Raw genomic sequence first — 15,767 nt, forward strand, 5'->3', positions numbered from 1 at the left:
CCTTTTGTAATTACCTTAAGCTACATCCAAATAAAATGCTTTGACTTTATCTAAAAATACATTGATCTAAAAAAATTTTAAAATTCTGCATATTTAAGGATACTCTCATTCTTACTTGGAAAGTGAAACAAATTCTGAAATCTCAAAATTTCTCACAGAAGGAAAATATGGATACCATGAACTCTAAATCTAATATTATTCCCTCTCACTTTTAAGACGATTCTACATTCTTAATGTGGTATTCTAATATATGCACATCTGTGTCTCAAAACAGTCACTAGAATTACATTTGTCTGCGCAGAGTTCATCTTGTATAGATCAATGTCACAATCAGTGCAAACATCAGTGATTTGTATAAAATGTATAGCATGGGAACTGACCACATTAATGTTTTAACATCTAGAAATATCTACAGCTCACTAGTGATTAGCTTTAGATTAACATGCCTACTGATGCCTGAGATCCATACGATGCTAACAGTTTTGTTAAATACAGAGCTGGGCGCTTACAATAGGCTAAGCTTTGAGACCTTCCATAAGAGGTTGTGATTTTCATTCAGACTTGTGTTATGATTGTAAACAAAGCAAGCCTCTCAGTTCTGTCCAGTGTGCTTGCTAACGTGCTGCTACTGACTTCTAGCTTTTAGGTTTTGTTCTTAGCATAGCTGAAGCTGAATTGTTGCTTTAACTGCTTTTCTCTTTGTGATTGCTACCCATTTACTTCACATCTGTTGGTTCTCTATTCTGTATAATGAATAAGTAATTCTTATAATTCTTTTCTGTAGTCAGGTTAATGGTTGTCAAGTCTATGATAACACGTACCTGCCATTTATGCATCTTTTTTTACAGTATGCTACTGCAGAAAGTTACTAATATATATCTTTAATTTTTGCTACTGTTTAGATGACAATTCTTCTCACTGTTTGAGGACTCTGATGTTGTATAGCACTGGTGAAAGAATATTTCTTTTACTGCAGAGTGAATGTTAGGTTTTCACATGTAACTGAAATTGTGTATTATAGGGTTAACCTTTGAAAGTATAGATGTGTGGATAATACTTCCGCTTTGGCAACTGGATAGGTGATAAAGTGAAAAATGAAACAGATAAGGCAAAGTAATGCATTAGCTGAAGAAACTGAACGCATTTTCATTTGACTTAAAAAATTGTCATTGATTGTACTTCTGGAAGCAAAACTACTTATTGAAGTGAGAGGATATATGCTGGGATTATGATTGTGTATGTAACATTTTTTAAGTAATTACTGTATTAATAAAATTAATTAGTAAAGGCTTTGACACCGTTTCCCACAGCATTCTCCTGGACAAAACTGTCTGTTCATGGCTTGGACGCGTGTACTCTTTGCTGGGTAAAGAACTGACTGGATGGCCGGGCCCAAAGAGTTGTGGTGAATGGAGTTAAATCGGGTTTGTGGCTACTCAAAAGCGGTGTTCCCCAGGGCTCAGTTCTGGGGCCGGTCTTGTTCAATATCTTTATCGATGATCTGGATGAGGGGATTGAGTGCACCCTCAGTAAGTTTGCAGATGACACCAAGTTGGGTGGGAGTGTTGATCTGCTGGAGGGTGGGAGGGCTCTGCAGAGGGATCTGGACAGGCTGGATTCATGAGCTGAGGCCAACTGTCTGAGGTTCAACATGGGCTAAGTGCTGGGTCCTGCACTTGGGTCACAACAACCCCATGCAACGCTACAGGGTTGAGGAAGAGTGGCTGGAGAGCTGCCTGGCAGAAAAGGACTGGGGGAGGTGTTGGTTGACAGCCGGCTGAATATGAGCCGGAAGTGTGCCCAGGTGGTCAAGAAGGCCAACAGCATCCTATCAGAAATAGTGTGGCCAGAAGGATTAGGGAAGTGACTGTACCCCTGTACTTGGCACTGGTCCACTGCACCTTGAATACTGTGTTCAATTTTGGGCCCCTCCCTATAAGACAGACATTGAGGTGCTGGAGTGTGTCCAAAGAAGGGCAACGAAGCTGCTGAGGGGTCTGGAGAACAAGTCTTATGAGGGGCAGCTGAGGGAACTGGGGTCGTTTAGTCTGGAGAAAAGGAGGCTGAGGGGAGAACTTACCACTCGAGATGGGTGTTGGTCTCTTCTCCCACAGAACAAGCAATAAGATGAGAGGAAATGGCATCAAGCTGCATCGGGGGGGGTTTAGATTGGGTATTAGGAAAAATTTCTTCACCAAAACGGTTGTCAAGCACTGGAAGAGCATGCCCAGGGAAGTGATTTAGTCACCATCCCTGGAGGTATTTCAAAGACATGTAGATGTCATGCTAAGGGACATGGTTTAGTGGTGGACTCGGCAGTGCTAGGCTAATGGTCGGACTTGATGGTCTCTTCCTAAACTATTCTGTGATTCTGTGAATAATTCAATCACTCAGGCTGAACAGTTGACAAATGTTAATGAGTTCAACACTTGTACAGTACATCCTAACACTTCATTTTTATAAAGCTTTGATCAAAATTCTCTTTGAATGAATGGAAAGATGATTAGCATTTTAAAACTAAATAGTGATAGCTTTTAATTTTAAAATGTGAGATAGAATTTACCTCAAATTGATGATACATATTATGCCTGTAGTTATGAGTTCATGGCTAGATAAAATTTGTACTAGGACCCCAGGAACCATATAAAATGCAACTCAAGCTTCCTATAACAACAGATTTTTTTTAAAAGCAGAATTAGAGAGCTATTCAGGGATAATTTGCAAACATACACAGTGACTGCTTATGTATTCCCATCAATAAAGAAGGATTTTATTGTTGATGAAAGATACATATGTTTGGCTGTTATTAGAGAACCACTCTTTAGTTATTCAATCTTAAGTATTTCATGTCTGTTACGCAGTAAGTCTGAAATGGGATATGCTGAAAATAATATGTGAATGAAACTTTGAAGTAATTAGGAAAAGAAATACATACTATGGGTTTTAGCTGAGGTTTTCTCAAATCTTAAATTCCTGTTTTAAAATTAGAACAAGCAAAATTATTATAAGCAAATTACATACATAAATATTGCCTGTTTTAGAATGTGCTTAACATGTAAGTTTGCTGTGCTCAGTTTGCAGTTGCTGTATCACCTTGTATCATCTTACTCTTAAAATCATCTGGCAATATATGCCTTGGGTCTCCCTTTGGGTTCTCATAAACAGCTGAACCACCTAGCAATTTGGGAGCTCAGCAATTCTGAGCTGTACACTTTGGATCCACTGGTGAACTGTCACCAGCTAGTGACTGTTACCTACTGTGAGATTGTCTTCTAATACTGCTGATGCTACTGCCTCATTCAGATTTAAAATCCTCTGTTTGCTTCTCCAGAGCTACTATGTTGCTACATTTGTCCTTATCTGTGTTTGTCAAATTATTCAAAATACTTGTAACTTTACAAAGCCCACATTTTAACTTTCTTAATGTCTGCTTAGATATTACACTGTCCTGGTGGATTACAAATGCATTTCCTGAATCTCTAAATGCATCTACCTGTGAAAGCTTTCTTCCTTCATAGGTAGGCTGGACAGGGTCCCTTCCAGATGACCCATTTTCCTAAATCATTCTACAAGGGGGAAGAAAGCTATCCTCCATCAGCTGGTGAATGGTCGCTTCCAAGTCCGATTTGTGACAGAAGGAACCTCTGTAGTATCCCATGTATAATCTCAGGCTACTGCCACACATGCTACATTTCTTTTCCAAAACTTTTGCTGCTAAACTGCTGCTATCTTGCTTCCACAATCTCCATTTTCAGTCCAAAGGACCTAAGATGCTTGTGCTCCCTACTTCCATATATGTTCCTTCTTCTAAGGGAATCGTGTTTATCTGGGGACATTTTACTGTACAGAGATTCTGCAAGCAGGATCAGTCATTATTTCCAAGTATAGAATTATTTTTATTACTCATAACTTTGTTTGCCCTAGCCAGAAGGCTGGCACTGAGGTGGGGAAATGTTGGCCTCCATTGGAAAGGACTGGTTCCTGACCTTGCTGAGCTGCCAGATCTGACATCGGTTGCCAAAAAGATAGACAACAGTCTCTGCTTTTTTCTTCTTTCTAAAGTTCTAAAGTATTTTTTCAGTAATGATAATCCAGAGTCACACAGCTGTGCTTCACAGAGCTGGACCTGAGTCCCAGATAGCTGAACCCTTGGATTAAGGATTACATGCCTGTTATTTTGTGTTATATTTACATGTTTAAATAGGTCTTACAGCTACACTTAGTCCTGAAGACTTTTGTGGAATAGAGATTGTAACAAAGAACATTTTTCTCTTCAAATGTGCTTTGCTTCTTTTAAAATTACTCTCTTGAAAGACGATAAAGGTTTAGAATGTGTTACACAGTTTTGCCTGCCAGCAATTTTGGAACTAATAAGCCTGCAAGAACTTTAGATTACATTGAACTAAGTTTGTCTGAGCATTGTCTTTTAGAACTTACACTGTATCTAGAACTTCTTGCTCTGTACCTTTTTCTAATTCAAAGCTTACTGCTTTCTGTTGACAATTCATAGAAAGCTTTCATAAAACATCACTCTCTCTAAAAAAACGTGTATTTGAAGAGCAGACAAAAATGAGATGTTCTACTTAATTGCATACATTTCATCGTAGTATTTTTAAGGAAAATAAGACTACAGATATGTTTACGTTGCAAGTTTTATTTGTGAATCAGAATTTTTCATGGGAGAGAGGTTCAATTTAGACAGAAATTATTAATGATAATTTGCCAGCATCATTGCGTGTAAGATACCTTGTAATAACGATAAGAGTCCATAGAAGTAGTCTGAAAGACTTCCTTTTATGCTGCACATGGAAAAAAAGGTATTGCTGTGTTTGGTTTTTTCCTTCCAGTGCTAGACTATATTATACCTCCTAACCAAATGGGATCTGACTTGGACCCCTTGATCTAAATGTTTAGGACTACGTTTATTTTGGAATTCTAACTTCTGCTTGCTTAGATGGTTTCTTATTTAGGTGATTATTGCTGTAATTGTAATTGACCATTAAAATGTGTCACTAGTCTTAGGTATCTTGGTAATGTAACTACATGTGGTGGAGAATACTGTAAAACATCTGTGAAGTAGTTACTAACTGTCGTGGTTTAACCCCAGCGGGAAATCAAGCACCACACAGCCGCTCGCTCACTCCTCCCCCCCAGCAATGGGATGGGGAGGAGAATTATTACTATTATTACTATTGATGATGATGATGATACAAGAATATACAAAAGAAATTATGCACAATACAATTGCCCTCAGCCAACTCCCCCAGTTTATATACTGCACATGACGTCATATGGTATGGCGTACCCCTCCGGGCGGTGTGGGTCAGCTGTCCCGGCTGCGCCCCCTCCCAGCTTCTCGCTGGCTGGGCATGAGAAGCTATAAAAGTCTTTGACTAGTGTAAGCACTACTTAGCAACACTAAACCATCAGTGTGTTATCAACATTATTCTCATCCCAAATCCCAAACACAGCACTATACCAGCTGCTGGGACAAAAACTAACTCCATCCCAGCCGAAACCAGGACACTAAGTCTGCCAAAAATAAAATCCAGAAATTCTTAGTATTTATTGCTATTTAGGGATTAGGGATTAAAAGGTAGATACCTTTGAATCTGCTTGTATATTTCCCTTTACACTAACACTAAAATGTCTCTTTAGTGGGAAATTCCATTCTTTTTCACTTGAAAATGCTCACTTATGCATATGGCTTTATTAAAGCTGTTCAAAATTTCAAAGCTTAGTGATCTTTCTATTTTGAAAGTGTTATAAAATTAAATGTGATTAAACTTTCTAGGAAGTAAGTTTTATTCTAAATACTTTATTTGAAAGAGGAAAATTATTTTTTGTAAACAAAGAACTTTTAAGATTAATCTATGTCCTTTTAAATTCATCAAGGATTATACCTGAACATGTGCCTACTACTTGCTTTGTTCTAATGACAAAAGGGAATAAATTGCTTTAAGAAGTACTTTGAGGTAATCATTTGAAGGTCTTATATTTCAGTTTTGAAAGTTTTTTTTGTATTTTTCTTTTCAGTAACGCAAGAAGATGGCCCCTGATGATAGATCCTCAAGGTCAAGCAAATAAATGGATAAAGAACATGGAAAAAGCCAATAACTTGCATATAATCAAACTCAGTGACCCTCAATTTGTTACAACACTGGAAAATTGCATTCAGTTTGGCAGTCCCGGTAGGTTACTTACTAATGAAAGTGTAAATTACAGAAGAGCCTGGAGAGGGCACAATTACCTAAAAAAATGAAACTCCAGTCAGAATCAAATGTTCACATAGTTAAGGAAAACTGACAAAGTTTTTTCTAGTGTTGAATCTAATTAGTACTATAGTAATTGAAGTCCTCACCCCAGGTTATAAGATACTTCTTAGCACAATATAATTATAATACTCAGTTTAATTTGTATCTTTTAATTGCATTATGAGATTTGCCATTTCTTTGTTTTCATGTTACAATAATTTTATTTCTGAAAAGTAACGCTGTTTTTATTTGGCTTTTCAAGAGTATAAATACTAGATTGCTAAGCTGTGATCATTAATGATTCTTGTATTCTCTGTAGTATCTATTTCTATTATCTCTGTAACATTTATTGCAAGTAGTCTTATTACCCTCAAATAGAAATAAATTAATGAAACACATAGGTACAATTCCAGCTATTTTTCAATGGCTAACTGGACTACAAATAAAGAAATGGATTGTTTATTCTCCATTATTTCTTTCTTTATTTTGACAATCTCAGATGCTTACAGTGAAAATTGAAGCAGACTTAGTTACCCAAAATTATTTCTGTGGTATATGGCATTTAATTTGTTGTTACTTCCCTTTTAAAAATTGGTAGCCTTAAACTTTTCTTCTAAACCATTGGCAGCAGTAATAATGATAGCATTTTGGTTGCTTTTTTGCAAATTTATATAATACTAGAAAAATTAATTCAAGATACATTTCTTTGATTCATTTTTCAGTCAGCTGAATGCTCTAAGAGACATTAACCTTATCTCTAGATATTGCTTGATTTATATTTTTATTGTTTGCACACTGTAAATACACATCATACATAGGTATTGTCAAGAACAGTCAATCAGTAATATAAATACCAAGAAAGTCCTACTAATTCTTACGTTATTTTGAAGTGCTACTGGAGAATGTTGGAGAAGAACTTGATCCTATCCTAGAGCCACTTTTGCTCAAACAGACATTTAAGCAGTCAGGGAGTATATGCATTTGCCTTGGAGACTCCATTATCGAGTACGCTCCTGAATTCCGCTTTTATATTACAACTAAGCTGAGAAATCCACATTATCTGCCTGAAACATCTGTTAAGGTGAGAATTTTGAAAATGAATGTGCAACTCTGTTTTAATTTTAAAATGATTTCTTAGCTAAAACCAGGAAAGAATTTCTGGCATTTGTTTATTCCTCCTCCCCTGCCAACATTGTTTTGGTTTTTTTTTACACTGCTGGAAGACTGGTATCATGACAAATGTCAACACTTGTAAGATCTAATACTTCACCTTGCAATACTGCCATTCTTTCATACTGTCAGGAATTTACTTATTTATTTAATTTTATCACCTTTCCCAGTCTGTATCTCCTGATGCTATTTAGTCACCTTTTATTTTATAAATATTTACAAGGACTTAATATAATAGTCACCTCACATGCAAACTCTACATTGGGCTTTCATGTTTATGATTTTTATCTGTAGTATAGTTAGGGGCAGGAGTCTGAGCAATTCCTGGCATTGTGCCATGTTTATAACAGATAGAAAATATATTTAAACATTTATATATTTGATAACTGTAGTTATTTTGCTATGTTAGGACAAAAAAAGGTAGTTTCCTGCTTTAAAGAATAAAATTGATGGTTTAGTCTTTTTGAAGTTGCTTGGGAGATATAGTCCCCCTTTTATTTATTATTATTTTTTTAAAAACTGTTTCACATTTACATTTTGACTAAACATAGACTATACTGAAAGATGAAACATTGAAATCAAAACTTCCTAAACTATTATGATATTCAGTAAAATGGAACAGTAAGTCGTTTCAACAATGCCTTCATTGTTGTACTGATGCAGGAAAAATGGACAAAAATTAATGAAAGGGAATAACTTTTCAATGCACATCAAATCACCTAGACATTGATCTTTGATTGCCAATCAACAGCCAATACAGTCTTCTTTTCCACCCGCCCGCCCCCAAATACAAACTTTCTAAAGATGAATTTTCTCTACTCAGGTTCCACGCAGTCAGACTTAAGTTGTTAATTGCTCTAATGAGGAGCAGTTTCTTTGTGACATGGTTGCGTATACTCCCAGCTACACCACACACTGTTGGGCAAGCTGACTAAGGTGGCTCATGTACAGGGAGCAGGAGGCAGAAAAGTGATATCTAAATATCTTGGTCAGAAGCTAATTGCAGCAATCATTGGTGAACTTTTCCCAAGGATTATTCAGGAACTAGCTAATGAAATGAGTCCAGGGAAAATGGTTATTGTGTGGTTATCGTATTTCACAGAAAAAGATTGTACTGAATTCTGATGTGACTTACATAGTAAAGCCTGCAAAGAGACATAGGTTATAGATTTACGTGTATTTACACTACATAGATATGTATTTGCAGTTATTAGCTATTTGGAGTAGCTTTTTTCTGTATCTAACATTATTAATTAAATGTAGTAAAAAACACTAAAAAAATCAGATCATTTTCAGCATTGCTTAGGGAAAGGTGACTTACTCATGTCCATAAAAAATATCATTCTGTCCCTCGGGGACCAAGGAGAAATGTAGGATGTAGACAGAAGTTTGCACTTAGACCTCAGAGCTTCCGATGTCTGAACCAGACAACCTTTCTGAGCATGGCAGCTCTGACTGAGAGCTAACTCAGGACCCTGTTTTAGCTAGTCTTTTACTTTGAAGAAGGGAAATGGAGCATAGACAAGTCTCTTGAAGTTCTGAAACATGAGGTCCCTCTTATATTTCCCATTAATGAACTTGTGAAATAAGGTGAGGAAGAAGTACGCCCTGATGCTTGTGAAGATCTTATGGATTCTTAGTGTCACATAGATGTGAATCTCCTCTCAAAATTCCTGTGTCAAAGAACAGTGTGATATGCTATCTGTGCTCCTGAATTTTTTTCAGTTGAGGCTTACTATAACAAAGAACTTATTAGTGATGTATTTTGAGAAAATTAAAATACTACCCCTCCTAACTTTAAAGCAAAACTAATGAAAAAAAGCCTCAAATATTTGGACAACTTTCAGATATTATTAGTGGCAGAAGCAGATCAAGACAAATTAACTGCACAGGTATTCCATATTCTAACTGATTACTATGCTGAAGGTGAATGTTTTTTGAAACACAAGTCAATGGTATCTGTATGCACCAAAAAAGCCCAAAGAGGAGCTGTAGTCACTATTACCTAGTCACTTTAATCAGTCTTGACGATTGATAAGTAGATTATTTTCTTGGTTTTGAACTACTTGCAGCAAACTATTTTCTAGCCTTCTGCTCGTAATGTATTCCTTCCCTTTCTCATGTAAAATATTGTACATTTTTGCCACTTCTTCAGCAAGAGCATGCGGGTTTTTCTGGATCCACTATAAATATGTCATGGGATGGGAATTCTTTCAAACAATAATTTGTCTTTACTATCTTTGGATAAAAGTCTTTATGTATATTTTTGCAAAATACTGTGCCAGCATCCAATGTGCACTGGGATGTTCAGATGGAACAATTCTGGAAAACAAACAATATCAAATTTATTTACAAAAATCTGTACATTAAGTTGAATCTTCCATTCATAGAAATGTTTTGCTCCTGTCTCTGTGAAGGCTGCTTGATGCATACAGGTATCAATGGGTAGATCCCTCTTGCATGTCAAAGTTCATGTTATACGAACTTTGATGTTCAAAGTTTCAGTGTAATTTTGAGGAACAGAATGAAATTCTATACATTCTTGTCAGATCCCTTTTATGGTTAACTTTCTGGGTTAATCCTGGAGTTAGCTTTTCAACACATTATCTTAAACCCTCAGTTTCAATTTATTGACTCTCAAAGTCTGGTTGAGCATATTACATGATCTTATACAAACTCCATCTTGTAAATGAAGAAGCATTTTAATTGCATCTGGCCATAACTGTGCTATCTTTCAAAAAATATTTCTTCTAACAGGTAACATTATTGAACTTCATGATAACTTCAGAAGGAATGCAGGATCAGCTTCTTGGAATTGTAGTTGCAAGAGAAAGGCCAGATCTTGAAGAAGAAAAACAAGCCCTTATCTTTCAAGGGGCTGAGAATAAAAGGTATCAAGATAACTTCCCTTGCTAGGGATAGAGCAGATTGCAGTTTAAAGAAATACATTTCTGAGACTTTTTTTTTTCCTTTTTGAGAGCCCGAAGTTAGGCTTCTGTCTGTTTTTAGGCTGATTGGGGTGCATGCTCTTACTCATATTCTTACTGGTTGTGCTGTTCTTCTGATATGGTTTCCTATTTCTGGGATTACTAGAAAATGTTAAAGAGCAGAATTGTGGGTTGTGTAATTGCAAAGGGTAACTCTTGATCCTGTCCTGTGTTTTTAGGTATCCCTTCCATGATGTTGGCATATGATTTGCTGTCTTCACAAATTTTGATTAGATATTAATGGTTGTGTTTTAGAAATGTTTTCATCGTGTGCTAGATTTACACTGATTTTACATGGCAAAGGGCATCCTTACCCATGGGTTGAAGCATGAAATGTGCAGTATTCAAAGTGGTTTGTCATTTCTTACCTTTGCCATCCATTTTTAGCCTGAGAGTGGATAAATTTTTCATAAATTTAATATGAAAAAAAGGTCTGTTATGTAAGTTGCATACCATGAATAGAATTCTACACATTGTCTTTATAGAAACTCACAGAAAACAGCTGTAATTTTCGTATGTGAAAAATCTTGTCTATTATTTTAGACAACTAAAAGAAATAGAAGACAAGATTTTAGAAGTTCTTTCAGCCTCAGAAGGAAATATTTTGGAGGATGAAACTGCTATCAAGATATTGTCTTCTTCCAAAGTTCTGGCTAATGAGATTTCTGAAAAGCAAGCTGTAGCTGAAGAGACAGAAAAGAAGATTGATGCTACTCGTATGGGCTATCGTCCTATTGCTATCCATTCGTCAATCTTGTTTTTTTCTATAGCTGATCTAGCCAACATTGAGCCAATGTACCAGTATTCACTCATGTGGTTTATTAACCTTTTCATCATGTCTATAGATAATTCGGAGCAATCAGAAGTTCTACAAACAAGGTAAGAGTGATAATTCACCATTTGTAATTGGTGATGTATTCATAGTTACTCTGGAAATGTTACTGTCATTACTCCAAAGTGTATTGTCTCAGGCATTGTGTTTTGAAATATTTTTTTGTACATATACATGTCGGATTCTATGAAGAAATTATTTTCTAGAAAAGTAACAAAATGGTACAATATATTACAAGTGCAACATATTCCACTATTTCTATTTAATAATTGCTACCTCAAGTCATGTGTGAAATTACAAAGTATCAGTTAAATAAAAATGGTCCACTTTTATATTTCATTTTATATAGTGACTTTGTATGTCTTCAAGAAACAGACAAGAAACTTTTTCACAGAACTGGTGAGAGAGAATAAAGTCTTGTCACTGCAGCTCTTGGCTACAGGGTGTGCAAGGCAGTAATTACTAACCCAACCATTTTTTAAGTTCAGTTTGATTATTGTTTTATACTTAAGATGTCCCTTCCTCTTCCAGCTTGTTCATGAGAACAGGAGAAACTGTGCAATCTTTAATGATCTGAATTTATGTTACATGTGATGGACCTCACAGATCACATTAGGATTATTCAAAATATACCCTTGAGTTGAATTATTTACACAGAGATTGTTTAAAGAAAGTTTTTCAGTGTTCTGTCACATCAGTTACTAAATTCTACTTTAGTGGCTTTATTTAATCTTAAGATCACAGAGCATTGCTTCTGTTACTTAGCTACTTGCCTGTTCATCAAATGAACAAAGGTTGGGAGAGGGAAACTACTCTCCCAATTTGTATATAGAAAATTTTTCTAGTTAATATTGCACATGGCAATTTCTGAATTATCCATTACTGTCTATATTTTATTTAAATACAAGTCAGTTGTAGTACCTGGTGAGGTAGTACTTGGTGTGTAGTTTAATGTGTAGTGTTCAGTTTAGTGGCATACTTGTTATGAAGGTTATTTCTTCTGTTAGAATTTAGTCACGGTCTGGGCAATCTAAGTCTAGCATCATGATGCTCATCATTTAAGTCAGAGCTTAATATTTTGGTATCATATTTGAAACTACATTCAAGGTAGCCTTTTACCAATAAGGCAATCTCTGTTCTATAAACCTAGCTCTTTGACTTTAAATCTTACTCTTTTACAGCTCAAAAAAACTCTGTATGCCTGTGTGCCTAAATTAAAGTAAGGAAAAAATAAAATAATCTAATTTTGATTCAGAATCTTTCTGTCAGCAGTAATATAAAGATACAGCACCTGAATCCCAGCTGACAGTATGTTTTCCCAGGGAATGATTGGTGTAAGCCCAGTTTGATAATTTAGCCCAGTGAAGGCAGAGGAAGACAGACTCACAGAAAATTCTCATTAATAATTCACATAAGAATGTCTTGGGCTATCTTCACTAGTCAGACATTTTTTTGCTACAGGCTTTGTGCTGAGATTTTTTTATTTAATCATTTTTTTTCCCATTCAAACCCTGTTACTTCTGTAACATGAAAAAAAGTTTACATTTTGTGCTATGGCCATCTTTGTGTCAATATTTTGTGTATAAATTTTATGTATATCTATGTACCTGATGAGGAATCAGTAATTTTGAAAGGACTTAAAATGCTAATAGAAAACAGGAGCATTTATATATTATAGTAATTATTAAAAATGGTCTACTTGTTAGCTGAGTGGAAGAAAACAAAAATACATTGAAACACAAGACTGAAAAGGAGACACAAATCAAACAACATAGCTTGCTCTCAATCTTCTGTCAAAAGCTTTCTCCTTTTCAGTTATAATAGATCACACTTAGGTTTCTGAATGATCACTATGTCTGCACTGTAGGACTACCCTCTGAGTAGCTCCCTGCTAAAAAGCCATAGCACCTCTCCATGTCTTTGTTACCACCTTGAAAGAAGTGTTTAAAGTAGTTGTGCAAATTCAGACACTGCATTTCTAACCACGACTGGACTTTTCCCTATTTTGACTAGGTATTCAAGGTATTCAAACTTAAACCTTCATAAAACAATAGATGGCCTGCTTTGTATTTGAAGGAAATTATTGATAATAAATCACTGATGTTTTAAAATATATTTGTTTTTATAGTGTATTAAGGAAAATGCTCTGTAGAATGGGAAACACATTTCAGATAACCTTTAAAGATGGACTGTTTTAATTTTGGCCTTGGTCCTTGGTATTTATATATATTTATGAATTTTAAAATTGCTGCTCTCTTCTGCCCCCCCAAAAAGAGACCTTTCACTTCCTCTGAAAATCATGTGTTACTAAGATGTAATTGCACTTAAATGTTTTTTTACATTATTTTGCTCACAAGTGGTACATGCATTTAATGATTGCTTTGGGGTAATGAACCAGAGAGTTTATTAGAACAAAGGAGATCTAAATGGTTTGTAATAGGTTTCCAGAGTGCTCACTCTTTAAAGTGATATTAATGGAAGGTTGTTCTTTTTTCTGACACCTGTAGGTTGAAGATCCTCAAGGATCATTTTACATACTCACTTTATGTCAATGTGTGTCGCTCCCTCTTTGAAAAGGACAAGCTGCTCTTCTCTTTTTGTCTAACTGTGAATCTCCTCAAATATGAAAAATTGGTCAGTAATTAAAAATAAAAAAATTGATATGATATATATCAAACTGCATATGCAAACTATTAGTAATAGGAACATACGGGATAAGAATAGAAAAATAAGGTTATATATTTTACTTAAGCCTCAATTTTGTGGTGCATTATTTTCATTTTAATAAGCAATTATAAGCATTGAAAAAGATTCTCCAGAATAAAGAAATACATAATAAACAGGTATGGCAAAACTGAGCTGGATGATAACAGTTGTTCTAAATGGTAAAAGCCCAGCCTATGTTATTCTTACGGTGAACACTTTGCAAAATTTTACTGTAATGTATTCCAAGTTCTAAGAGCATATCAAAATGAATTGTAACCATTGATTTAAGAAACTATTTATCTTTTTCACTGAAGGTGATAAATGTGCTTATTTTTGCATAGAATTCCTCAAGATAAAACACTTGTACCAACTGAATTCTATTCATTTTTAGTAATTCTTTAAAAAATATTTCTTTACAGGACTTTTTAAAGTCCTAATGAAATACACGCATTTTAACCATATCATCTGCAAAACAGTACTTATGGGTGCTTGGGGTTGTTTCTTTCAGTGTAATATGGAAAGATTTAAAATTTTAGAAACCTTTGAAATTTTTATATCGGGGAATATATAGAAATGAATTCTTTCACGAGCTCACGGTAATAATCCTGGGACACCATTCTCCCATTCACAGGGACTTCAATTTACAAATTGAAGCCATCAAAGAAATTTTGAGGTAAAGGAGTACTGAGAAAAGAATGAGACATGTAATAGGCTGATATTTCTTTTTCATGTTTGGACTTGCATTATAGAAAAAGGATGCAAAATGCATGGTTCCCTGAAATATGGCCAGTATTTTTTTCCTTCAACATTTTGGGATTTGAATAACAGGTCTAAAAATCTCATCAGTTAACATTGTTCATTGCCCAAGTTAGGAGTGCAGATGAATCTTTAAACTGGGCTCATATCTTAGATTTTTTGATTCCTTAAATTCACGTTTAACTGAAAACCAGACACTGAATACTTTGGAAATAAGCTTTATAGTAGTTGTATAGAAGCTTTTTCAACTAATGCAAGAATTCAGATAAATGTATTGATTTCCTACATAATGTACTAAAACCATTCGATTTTATATATTTGGTCCTGAGAGCACTGGTTTTCATTGTAGATTAATGAGAACGAGTGGAAATTTCTGTTGACTGGAGGCATAGGTTTGGACAATCCCTTTTCTAATCCATGTACCTGGCTCCCTTCAAAATCGTGGGATGAAATTTGTCGACTAGAAGATTTGCCATGCTTCACAAACATTCGCGAGGATTTTATGCGGCTGAAGGATGGATGGAAATTGGTATATGACAGCTTGGTACGTTAACGTTCCTGATTGCTTGCATTCATAAGCTAATTAACACATTGAAAATATTTATTCAGGGAAAAGAAATTGCTGTCATTTTACATGGTATGTTCCTACATATATGAATGTAAATATTTAAACAGATAGTGTGTAGTAGTAGATTATTGCCAATTTGTCAGGTGCCTTCTGCATAGCAAGTCATGATTTGAATTGAATTTGAATGGAAAAAAGGCAACAAAACCTGGAGTGGTAAGGTGATCGTGAAATTTGCTAAACTTAAGGCAACCGTTGTCCCTTGTCAGTCTATACATTTGTTTACCATGCTTTGAGGATGCCTTTTCATGCTGTTATGTAGCATGCTGCTTTCCTGGATAAGTGGGAAAAAACCCCAATTATTACCACGTGGAGAAACTAGAATGGAGTTTGGGAGACCTGTGATTCCCTATCCTCAAAGTGACCTGGTATATGCATTAATAGCTGACTTTATCTAAATTCAGCACTGTTTCCTTAAAACCTAAGCCCTTTTTGTA

General features: G+C 35.3%; 1 protein-coding gene across 1 annotated transcript in view; it reads left to right on the forward strand.

Annotated features, from left to right (window-relative positions):
- DNAH7 (dynein axonemal heavy chain 7) overlaps positions 1-15,767 on the forward strand; it is a gene marked incomplete at both ends in the record, with an annotated part of 125,124 nt that overhangs the window by 89,173 nt on the left and 20,184 nt on the right. The window contains 6 exons of the mRNA XM_082001574.1: positions 6,037-6,191; positions 7,145-7,335; positions 10,182-10,315; positions 10,955-11,290; positions 13,751-13,877; positions 15,055-15,249. Of these exons, the coding sequence (XP_081857700.1) occupies positions 6,037-6,191; positions 7,145-7,335; positions 10,182-10,315; positions 10,955-11,290; positions 13,751-13,877; positions 15,055-15,249 (1,138 nt within the window). The remainder of the gene's footprint in view (positions 1-6,036; positions 6,192-7,144; positions 7,336-10,181; positions 10,316-10,954; positions 11,291-13,750; positions 13,878-15,054; positions 15,250-15,767) is intronic.

The sequence above is a fragment of the Phaethon aethereus genome, assembly GCF_964289735.1.
Source record: "Phaethon aethereus genome assembly, chromosome: 6".
Taxonomy (NCBI): Eukaryota; Metazoa; Chordata; class Aves; order Phaethontiformes; family Phaethontidae; genus Phaethon; species Phaethon aethereus.